The sequence below is a fragment of the Chrysochloris asiatica genome, unplaced genomic scaffold (assembly GCF_000296735.1).
Source record: "Chrysochloris asiatica unplaced genomic scaffold, ChrAsi1.0 scaffold00268, whole genome shotgun sequence".
Taxonomy (NCBI): domain Eukaryota; kingdom Metazoa; phylum Chordata; class Mammalia; order Afrosoricida; family Chrysochloridae; genus Chrysochloris; species Chrysochloris asiatica.
In genome coordinates this window covers 850305-861898 of record NW_006408786.1, presented here as the reverse complement: position 1 = coordinate 861898, position 11594 = coordinate 850305, and the positions used below count along the sequence as shown (strand labels likewise).

At 55.9% G+C, this 11594-nt stretch overlaps 1 protein-coding gene across 1 annotated transcript in view; it reads left to right on the top strand.

The window, feature by feature from the left end:
- CACNA1A (calcium channel, voltage-dependent, P/Q type, alpha 1A subunit) overlaps positions 1-10858 on the top strand; it is a 325229-nt gene extending 314371 nt beyond the window's left edge. The window contains exons 40-48 of the mRNA XM_006874309.1: positions 4453-4560; positions 4706-4806; positions 5624-5733; positions 5832-5970; positions 6076-6189; positions 7555-7590; positions 8665-8851; positions 9186-9430; positions 10160-10858. Of these exons, the coding sequence (XP_006874371.1) occupies positions 4453-4560; positions 4706-4806; positions 5624-5733; positions 5832-5970; positions 6076-6189; positions 7555-7590; positions 8665-8851; positions 9186-9430; positions 10160-10858 (1739 nt within the window). The remainder of the gene's footprint in view (positions 1-4452; positions 4561-4705; positions 4807-5623; positions 5734-5831; positions 5971-6075; positions 6190-7554; positions 7591-8664; positions 8852-9185; positions 9431-10159) is intronic.
- The last annotated feature ends 736 nt before the right edge of the window (positions 10859-11594 follow it).

Below are 11594 nucleotides of genomic sequence, written 5' to 3'. Positions count from 1 at the left end.
GTATCATTGGCTCTTGATCATATGTTATCTCTTGAAATGGTTGAACATTAACCATTTCCTTTTGGTACAGTGACTCTGTGTATTCCTTCCATCTTCTCTTGATGCTTCCTGCATCACTCAATAATTTGCCCAGAGGATCTTTAAAAAATTAACTACTCCCCCCTGTGTGTTACAAAACTTCTACCTTTACAGTTGTGGTAATCACAATTAGTCATGATAACCATTACTCACTATTGAATCATAAGCATCTTATCCCCATCTCCTTTCACCAGACCTGTGTTAGACAAGATGAAAACTATTCAGTGGGGAGGTAACTTCCTCTGCACATTCTGAAACTAAACTCCTTCTTGAAAACTTGTAAGCCAGCCACTTTGTGCCTTTTTAGCTTCCACACACACATTTTAGGTAGCCAGTGTCTAAGTTGCCCATTCCTATCAACCCTGTGTATAGAGGGGATAGGTTTGATCCTTGATGTGAAGACTCTTTCCCTCTCAGTTGAAAGCTCCGCTTTCAAAGGGCTCATCCGATTGGGTCGGATCCCCCTGGAGAATGTCTATATTTTAAAACCAGTTGACAGAACTTTACCTGCAAAGTCTCCTTCACAGCAGTCCCTAGATTAGGGTTTGATTGAGTAATCAGAATCTTGGAGGGCAGCCTTAGAATTCTGCCTGACACTGTTCTCTCATCTTTCAAACTGGTCTAACAATAGCTCCCACACCACTGTACACATTGGTTTTGTAACCCAGCTGTAACAAGACCATCTTCAAGTTCAGTGATTTTCTAGAACTCACAGAACTGATAAAAACCATTATGTTATTGTTGTTGTTATGTGCCATCGAGTCGGTTCCGACCCGTAGAGACCCTGTATAGGGTTTCCGAGGGTGTAAATCTTTACGGGAGTAGAAAGCCTCATCTTTCTCCTGCGGAGCACCTGGTAGTTTCAAACGGCTGACCTTAAGGTTCGCAGCCCGATTCATAACCACTACGCTACCAGAGCTCCTTTTATACTCACAGTTTATTACAGCAAAAAGGCACAGACCAAAATCAGCAACAGGAAAAGGTGCAGCAAAGGAGTGGAGTCCAGGAGAGACTCGGAGTCAGTTCCAGGTGCCCTTTTCCAGTTGTTGTTGTTGTTGTTAAGTGACCCCGTATAGGGTTTCCAAGGAGCAGCTGGTGACTTCAAACCACCAACTTTGCAGTTCAAACAACTTTGCAGTCTGACACATTAGGCCACAGCGCCACATCAGCAGACAGTGCTTAATTCTCCCAGCCATGTGATCACACACATGGAATATTGCCAACCTAGGAAACAGCCAAGCCCTGTGGTCCAGTCTAGGTCAGTTACATAAGCATCTCTGACTGCTCACCAAGATCACATGACTAACCTTAGTTACTTGGTCTCCAGTCTCTTTAGAGGTCAAAACGGTACCATGTGGTCCAAGGTCCCCATCTTAAAGCACAGTATTAGACTGTCTGGCATGACTTAAGGCTTCAAGTAAACAAAGACACACCTATCAAGTAGCCAGAAGAACTACGGCCAGAATGTTCCTTAGAAGCCAGGATGGCTTCAGACTTGTTATCACGTGGGACTAGTCCCCAGAGAAGGACATCATTCTTGTAAAGTGGAGGTTCAGCAAAATAGAGGCCAACCCCCCCCCCAAAGAGATGGATTGACAATGGCTGGCAGCAACAATGGACTCGAACATCCTAAGGGTGAGGATGGTGTAGGTCTGGGCAGTGTCTTGTTCTGTTGAGCATTGGATTGCTATGAGTCCGAACCGTCTCAACAGTACCCAACAACAACATCAGCATCAAGCAGGCTAGGCCCGTTGCTTAGACCTTATTTCCAAGGGGCCAGTCGAGGGTCAGACCTTTCTTTAGAAGGTGAGGGGTCTAGACCACGGGTGGGAACCTTTTCTCTGCCAAAATCTAAAATAATTCACAGGCCATACAAAATGATCAATTAAAAAAAATTACTCTGCTGTATTTGGCCAAACATTTCATTAACTCACCCCTAATGTGATGGAGTCCTGGTGGGTCACCATAGGATAAGCACTCGACCTCACAGGTCAGTTTGAACCACAGGGTCAGCAGTTCAGACTTACCAGCCGCTGCTCAGAAAGCCTATACAGGATTGCTGAGTCAAAACTGACTCAACAGCACTTAACAACAACAAAGTGGGTCAAGGCCAGGGATGCTGTTAAACTTCCTAAAATGCACAGCCTGTCTCTCACAACAAAGACTTGCCTAATCCAGATATCCTAGAGCTGCAATTGCCAAACTGTATCCCAACTCCCTTGTTGTTGTTGTTGTTATGTGCTGTGGAGTCGGTTCCGACTCATAGTGACCCTGTACAGGGTTTCAGAGGCTGTTAATCTTTACAGGAGCAGAAAGCCTGATCTTTCTCCCACAGAACAGCTGGTAGTTTTGATCTGCTGACCCTGAGGTTCGCAGCCTGATTCGTAACCACTACGCCACTCAACTCCCTTACCTTATTCAAAAAAACCAAGAACAGGCCTTTCTCCATTAGAAATAAGAGCGGTATCCACGGTAAAGAGAAAGTGACTTCAATTGAGCATGTGTGTTCTCCTCTGTTCCTGTCTTGTGATGACCTTTCCCACAGTGACCCCGGGTATCTCCCATAGCTGCAATAGCTGAGAAGCAGTGTTTTTCACTCCATCCATTCACATGAAGAAAGAAAATCTGCTCTAGGTTGGCGTCAAGGGTCTGGAGAACCCAGCCATGAAGTGGATGCTCCCAAGGGTCTCCCATTACAGCCTTAACTGTCGGGAAGGAGGGAGAGCTGGTCACCAGGTCCTCTTCCCTCCATCAGCCCCTCCCCATGCTATGGAACAGACTTCTAGTGAAGGAGGCAGACGGGCCAACAACCTGTGGTAATAAGTTCTTAGATGGGAACAAAGGCAGGGAAAGATTGGTGGGCAAACCTTTCATAAAGAGAGGCAGAGACCTGAAGGAGATGAGGGCGGGGTGGGGGGGGGTCTTTATAGAAAGACTGGTGGTCTTTGCAGAGGAAATGACGCTTGTAAAGTCACTGAAGCAGGACCAAGGTGCTGAGTAGAGGGAACGAGAGGAAGAGCCGGGAGGTGATGGGATAGAGCCAGCGGCCATGTGCTCCAAGTAAGGTGAGAGCCCTGGAGGGTTCTGAGTAGAGGAGGGACTCAGAGACAAGGAGCAGACTAGAGGCTGGAGGTAGAGCCCGGGAGCAGGGCAAAGGTGCCTCCTCTGGTCCAGGCGGGATGTGAGGGGAAATGAACAGCTCGGTGTCTCACTTCAGAACAGGATTGGGGCTTTCGCTGCACATTAATGAAAGGTCCCTTCCTAAGTGCTTTCCCACCACGAAGACACTGTTTCAAGAGCCACATCGCGAGACCATGAAAACATCTGTGCGTCCAAGAGTACTCAGCAAATGTCTTTGCCATGACCCACATCTGCCGGGAGGGAGATGCTGGGCAGGGGCCCCACAGACAGCCCTGGGATGATGGAGGGAGGGCAGATGCTAGTGAGGACATCTTTGTATATTGGAGCCACCTGGGCAGGTGCTATGCAGCATTGTGCCGGGAATAGCCATGATAGTTGTTGAAATACCTGTGTACTGCCTGGTAGACCCCCAGCCCTGAACCCCGACTTGGGGTGGAGGCCTGGCAAGCTATGACCAGCATCCCTTCAATGCCCTGTGCACAGGCTGTGGGCCCTGAAACACATGGGACCTGGCTGGTGCCTCTGTCAGCAGAGAGGGGTAACAGTGCCCAAGGTCCCAGAGGTTCGATTCTCACACCCACTGTGGCTTCATGGGTCACCAGGGGCTTGCTGCTGGTCAGAGTCACTTAAGAGACCATACCTGACCAGAGGGGACGAGAACTCGGGAGGAGCCCACACTGACCCCATAGTGACTCATCATTACTCACACCTCATGGTCCCAACCCACCACCAGGGGCCAGTAAAGCCCACCCTCCTACCACTAACGGCAGGAGAGACTGGAACGATGACCATTTAAAAAACCTGAATGACCATCCAACCAGATCAGTTCTGGCAAAGGGCACAAAGGTAGGAGGGGAAACTGAGGAAGTGGGAGAGGCCTCCTCTACCAAGGAGCTCTGGGGCATTGAGCCCCCCTGGACCTCAAGACCACAGCTCACTGTAGTAAACATCTGACTCAACACAACACACACATAACTCATGGAAGCACGTACTATCGTCCCTATTTCATAGGTGTGGAAACTGAGGCACAGAGAGGGGAGGAATGAGCCAGTTGCGAGTGGGAGCCAGGATGGGGCTGCAGGTAAACTGGCCCAGGTGACCTACCCACGTCACCTGGGCCAAGTCCCTGGGCCACTGGAGAGCTCAGTGGTGGCCCTGCTCTCCTAAGTTCCAGGCCAGCGGGATCTGCTGGCTGGGAGCAGGTCTTCAGAGCCATCTGTGTCCACACTGCAGGTGGAGCTGACAAGCAGCAGATGGACGCTGAGCTGAGGAAGGAGATGATGGCCATTTGGCCTAATCTGTCCCAGAAGACGTTGGACCTATTGGTCACACCTCACAAGTGTAAGAGCCAAGCTCCCATCCTTGCCCCAGGATCTGACCTGCTGGTCCAGGGTGGGGGAAGCAACTAAACCTGGGGAGGGCTCGGAGCAGCCTTGGGTGGGCCCAGAGGAGGCCTGCCACCCATGGTGAGCTCACCCTCCCCCAGCCACGGACCTGACAGTGGGCAAGATCTACGCAGCAATGATGATCATGGAGTACTACAGGCAGAGCAAGGCCAAGAAGCTGCAGGCCATGCGTGAGGAGCAGGTATGGCCCAGGGGCAGAGCCGTCCTACGTTAACCCAGCCACTCAGCCAGCATTTACTGAGCACCTGCTGTGTGCTAGGCCCGGGGGGTGCAGCTGTAAGCAAAACAGACCAAAATCCTTGCCGTCTCAGACGGAGCAGATGATACAGTGGGGAAGACACCAACATTAAGCCAGGCACAGAACCAAGTGACCTTGCACCTCAGAGAGCAATGGGTACTGAGGGCCCCCATGAAGGAGGTGATATTTGAGTGAAGAGGAAGGAAGAGGGGAGGCAGTGAGTCAAGCAGAGATCTGGAGAAGGGCATTGCAGGCAGAGGAAGCAACCAGGAAGGCTGAACTGTGCCTGGTGAGTTTAGGGAACAGCAAGGCCAATGTGGTGGAACAGAGTGACTAAGAGAAAGTGGGAGATGAGGCAGGGGGCTGAGAAGATTGGTTGTGCAGGGCCTTGTGGCTCCCAGAAAGGATGGGGACTCTTACCTGAGCTAAGTGGAGAGCCACGAAGAGTTCTGAGAAAGGGCTTGACTTGAATCAGGTGGTTGAGGTGCCCTCTAGTGGCCCTGAGGGGAACTGACTGAGGTAGGGCAGAGCTTTGGAGTAGGGAGATTTGGGAGGATAATCAACTGGACTTGGCTGGTCGCTGAGATGGAAGGTGTGTGTTAGAGTTGTCAGTAGTGACTTCTAGGGTTTCTGGCCGCATGTGGGTTGAGTGTCCCCCTTCTTGGTCTTCTCTCCTGGAGCTGGAGCTCCTGGGATTCTGAGAGGCTTGACACTGTCCCCACCTGTCCCCATCCCCACTGCTGCCCCTCTGCACCCCCAGAACCGGACACCCCTCATGTTCCGGCGTATGGAGCCCCCATCTCCAACACAGGAAGGAGGACCTGGCCAGAATGCCCTGCCCTCCACCCAGCTGGACCCAGGAGGAGGCCTGTGAGTGTCACTGTGGATCAGATGGGCAAGGGGCAGTGGTCCCCCAGGGCAGGGAGCCCCTGAAAGCCCACAGCCATCCTCCCTATGCCCCCACGCAGGATGGCTCATGAAGGTGGCATCAAGGAAAGCCCATCCTGGGTGACCCAGCGGGCCCAGGAGATGTTCCAGAAGACAGGCACATGGAGCCCGGAACGGGGGCCACCCACCGACATGCCCAATAGCCAGCCCAATGCTCAGGTGCCTCTCTCCCCGCCACTGCGCCCCCACCCCTCAGCCTGGGCAGGTCAGGAGGTCGACATCTGGGCTGCTCCCCGGGGCTCACCACCTCACATCTGCCCGCAGTCTGTGGAGATGCGAGAGCTGGGCAGAGACGGCTATTCGGACAGTGAGCACTACCTCCCCATGGAGGGCCAGGCCCGGGCCGCCTCCATGCCCCGCCTCCCTGCCGAGAACCAGGTGAGGGGCTTTTACCGAGACTCCTGCCCTCAGGGCTGGACCCCTCCTGGGCTGAGTTCAAGCCTCCACATCCTTAGCAGCAGTGTGCAGGCTCCGCCCACCACACCTGGAGCACTGGAGACCTCCTCCTCTTCCACCTTCCCATATGGAGGGCTGAGCCGGGGAGCAGAGGGGTGCTCTGGACCAGGGGACAGAGGTGGGGTCACTGCCAAGTAGATTTGCTGCCGTTTGGGGTGGTGCTGGAAAACTATGAGGAGCCCTGGTGGTGTAGTGGCTAAAAAGAGCTAAGCTTCTAACCAAAACGCCAGCAGTTCAAACCCATCAGCTGCTGCTAGGGAGAAAGATGTGGCAGTCTGCTTCTGTAAACGTTTACAGCCTGGGAAACCCTCTGTCCTACAGAGTCTTTACGAGTTGGAATTGGCTTGCCGGCAGTGGGTTTGGGCTTTTTTGGTTTGGAGGATAAAGTAGATGATTGCTCCACTCGGACGGGTGCTTCAGGCAAGACTCCTCCATACAAATGCACATACCTGTACAAACGTTCCAGGATCTGGTAGCAAGCAAAGTGAAAGGCAGTCTGGGGTGGGCCTGTGGGCAGCTGGGGTTCCAATTTCCTGTCTGGTCTCTGTGGGATCCGCTGTGAGGGGCAGGGCTATGTGCCTGATTCCTGTCTCTATGTGACTGCTTTAACCAGCTGCAGGCGGGGCAGGGGGGGAGGGCGCCAGGCAGTGGGGGCTAGTGATCCCTCTGCTCCAGAAGCATGCCTGGCACCCGCCCAGCCTGAGAGCAGCAGAGCCCCGCCCACCCCCTGGAGAATTTTGGAGATGGAAGTGGGCGTGGGTGGGCAGGGCAGCATGTCTGGCTGGGGGCAAGCTTCCTCTGTGGTGTGCCTTGGCATCTGTGCACGGGGTGGAAGGCTGTGCTGTTCTGGGGGACCAAGATCCCCAAGGGCCTGACCTCTGGCTGCTGTGAACCTGGGGGCACCCAGCCTGCATGTGGCTCCCAGTCCTGTAACCCGGCTGAGCTGCTGGGCCCAAGAAGGGGCTGGGCGAGTGCCAGCTAGAGCCCTTCTGTTGGTCTTGTGCCTCTGCCATCTGTCTGTCTGTGTCTCCTGTCTGTCTCCTCTGATCTCAGCTGCCATGTGCCCACCTGTGCTGTGGGAGGGTACCTGGCCCAGCCCAGGGGCACTCACCCACCCACCCACCCACCAGGACTCTAATCTCCTCTCTTCCTTCTCCCCTCTTCTCAGGTTCCTCTCCCTTCCCAGCACCACCTCCATGCCACCTCCTGACTGCCCCTCTAGGCTTTTATATTTATTTTCTTCTTTCTGTTTTTTCTGTGTGCACCATCCCGTGGGGATTGTAACAGAGGAGAAGGGGCCGGCCACGTGGGAATAACCTCAGTGTATGTACCGACCCGCCACTGCCCGGCTCGGCTCCGGCCCCCTCTTCTTCCCCACCCCCCCTCTTGGGAGTCTTGTCATCTTACCCTGCCTCAGATCTCACCCTTACTTTGCAGATATACCCCTTCTGTGGAGCCCCATCCTTGTGTGTTGTGTCCTGTGTGTGCCCCTGACCCCCTTCAGAGTCCCAAGCTAGGAAGACCAGCTCTCCAGAGAGACCTGGCCTGCTGGCCCTCCTGACCCACCCTACTCCTCTTTCTCAGAGTCTTGTCCCCCTGCCCTCTGACCCTTCAAACTCCTCCTTGGGCAAAGCCACCAGCAGCTCAGCTGGGCCGGGCCCGGGGGGTGTCACCCGGCCTTCCTCACATCTCTACCTACACGGAGACTCATGGCCTTCTTTGTGCCAGGCCTGCCTAGGGGTTAGGGCACAAACCCTCCCCCACCACACACGCTGCAGGCCAAAGATGAGATGAGGAGAGGCAGCCCTGGGGCATCAAATGCTAGGGTGGCCTCTCAAGAGACCCCTAGACTTGGATGGTCAGGAGAGCAAGGCTTCCAGTTGGCCTAGGGGACAAGGAGCTGGGGTATGGGATCCTGGCCCTCAGCTGAGGGACCCAGCTGCCCAGTGACGGACTCCCAGGTTTGCACTGAGGATGGGGAGAACCCAAAAGGACGCTTCCTTACCGCCAGTCAGCTAGCCTATCTCTGAAGGGGCCCCTAGAGCAGCTGTGTGATCTCTCTGGTTGGTCTGAGAAGCAACAAGGACGACTGGACAGGTCTCATGACCAGGACCCGGAGAGGCCCAGGGAAGAAGAGCAATATCTTTGGGGATAGAAGATCCAGGGCCCCTAGGACGAGAGCAAGTCATAGATTGGGCAAGTCAGGCTCCTCCGGGACCTGATGGTGTCAGAACACAGGCCACATTTCACCCCTAGTCCCACCCCAGATGCTCACTCCTGGGCACTGGCGCTCTTCCCCCTGGTCAGGCTCCGCCCTGGGCCAAGAGGCCCATGGAAGGGAAGGATGGGACTGCTCTTGGTATCTGACCCACAACCCTCTGTGGTGTGCCCCTCCAGACCATCTCAGACACCAGCCCCATGAAGCGCTCCGCCTCTGTGCTGGGCCCCAAGGCCCGGCGCCTGGACGACTACTCCCTGGAGCGGGTGCCACCGGAAGAGAACCAACGGCACCACCAACGCCGCCGTGACCGGGGCCATCGCGCCTCCGAAAGATCCCTGAGCCGCTACACAGACGTGGATACAGGTGTGCCCACCCAGCCCAAAGGCAGAAGGCGCTAGAAGGGGACAAAAACGGCAGAGTTGGGGTCAAGAGAGAGGGAGGGCCTGCTACTCAAAACAATCCTGGGGTGGGAGTTTGGATGGGAATGTCACCCTCCCCCGAAGAAGGGGCTGTGCCAGCTCCTGCTCAGAACCCAAGCCCTGGTTCCGCTGCACCACACCCTCTGCAGTGGCCCAGGGGAAAGCATCTCTCTATATAGCTCACCTGTCATGTCCTGAGACCCTTGGGGTGGGTTCCTGTGTTTGTGTCCTATACCAGCCCTCCTCACTGTCTGCGTCTCCAACTCCCACCTGCCCAGGCTTAGGGACAGACCTGAGCATGACCACTCAGTCTGGGGACCTTCCATCAAAGGATCGAGACCAGGAGCGGGGCCGGCCCAAGGACCGGAAGCACCGCCACCACCACCACCATCACCATCACCCCCCGCCTCCCGACAAGGAGCGCTATGGTCAGGAGCGGCCCGACCACAGTCGCGCCCGGGCCCGGGACCAGCGCTGGTCCCGCTCTCCCAGTGAGGGTCGCGAGCACATGGCACACCGGCAGGTGGGTGTGCCCGAGGTGCCTCAGCCAGACAGATGGCTGGGTGCCAGGAGCTGCCCTTTCCCAACCCCAGGAGGCTCCACCAGGCAGGCAGCCAGGTCTGCTTCTATCTATCCAAGGCAGGGTCCCCCTTTGGTCTGTGACCTCTGACCCTAGCCACCACTGGGATGCCCCAACCGTGCTCCCTAGACGGGTGGCCACTGTCCCTGTCACCTAGTTCCCGACTCTGCCCCCAGCTCCCCGCCCACCTGCGCCCCTCCCACCGCCTGCCCACCCGCAGCTGCTTCCTCCTTGGTTGTGGATCACGTTTGCGTTCTGGCAGCTGGTCCTCTCGGCTCATGCCCCGCTGTCTTTGCTTTCCTTTAACCTCAGCTTCCCTTTTTGTTTCAATTATGATTTCTGTCCTCTGGACGCCTGTGAGTAATTTTTGAAACTTCTGCTATTTTAACCCCGAAACTTACAAAACTCCATTTCTCATTTCTCTTTTCACTTTGTTATGTTGGTTTTTGACTCCCCCCTCTGTGTCTCTCACTCCCCTCCTCCTCCCTGTGGCTGTCGCTTTTCTCCTTTTTGTCCATTCAAATGTCCTGTGTCCCTGTCTCCTCTCCTCTTCCCCTTTGCTCCCCCCACCCCCCCTCCCTCTCGTCCATCCTCTGTGTTTCTTCCCGTCTCTTTCTGGTTGATTTTGTTGTATCTTTTTTTTTGATTTCCTTTGTTTCAATTTTCGTGTAGGGCAGTAGTTCCGTAAGTGGAAGCCCAGCCCCCTCAACATCTGGTACCAGCACTCCGCGGCGGGGACGCCGCCAGCTCCCCCAGACCCCCTCCACCCCCCGGCCACACGTGTCCTATTCCCCCGTGATCCGTAAGGCCGGCGGCTCGGGCCCCTCGCAGCAGCAGCAGCAGCAGCAGGTGGCACGGCCAGGCCGGGCGACCACCAGCGGCCCGCGGAGGTACCCAGGCCCCGTGGCCGAGCCTCTGGCCGGGGAGCGGCCGGCCCCAGGGGGCCACGGAAGCAGCCGCTCGCCTGGGATGGAGCGGCGGGCTCCGGGCCCGGCCAGGAGCGAGTCCCCAAGGGCCTGTCGCCACACCCGGTGGCCGGTGGCCGGCCCGCACACATCCGAGGGTCCCCCAGGGCCCCGGCGCTACAGCTACTACCACGACTACGACGAGGCCGACGGCCTGGGCGGCGGGGACGAGGAGGCAGGTGCCTACGACACTCCACCCCCCTCACGACACACGTCCTCGGGCACGGGGCGCTCGCCCAGGACTCCCCGGGCCGCGGGCCCAGCCTGCGCCTCGCCTTCCCGGCACGGCCGGCGGCTCCCCAACGGCTACTACCCGGCCCACGGACTGGCCAGGCCCCGAGGGCCGGGCTCCAGGAAAGGCTTGCACGAACCCTACAGCGAGACCGACGACGACGACTGGTGCTAAGTCCGGGCGTGGTGCCGCCCGCGCCCGCCCGACCCCCCACGCACCCCATGCACACACCCACCCGAAGGAACCGCGCAGAGGCCGCGGGGCAGCGGGAGCAGGGTCCACCTCGCTGCCACGTGACCAGCGGAGGGCTCAAGAGGGGACCTGCCAGAAGACCTCGGACTCTGGAGGGACGAGGGCTGGCTGGGATGTCTGGGTGTCCTACAAAGACCCTCGGCCAGGAAAGAGCCGTCCTGGTCAGTCATGTCTCCCCCCCCTTCCGCCCAGCCCGACCTCTTGAGCGCCGCCTGCTGGAGAAGGCATAATAGGGCCTTTGGGCAGAGAAACCACACCGCCAAGGGATTCTAATTAACTCAGCCATTTTTGGAGAACCTTGGGGAAAATGGGGAAAAAAAAAAAAAAAATCCAAATAAAAACCCTACCATTTTTAAAAGAAAAATACGGGGAGAAAAAAATATATACCTTCTATTGATGAGTTTTATCATCTCAATTGAATCTTTGATTTCCCTGGGAACGCGAGCTGGTGGCCGCGTGTGGAGAAAGAGCTGGAAGCAGAAATAACAGCGCCCCACACAGACCTCCACCACACAGACACACACACTTACACCCCCCACACTTTCTCAGATACACACAGGAGTGCTTGCTGGTTATACCAAACCCTACTATTACTGCCTGCAGAAATCAATTTAAAAAAAAAAAAATAACAATTTTAAAAAGGACAAAAAAATTAATG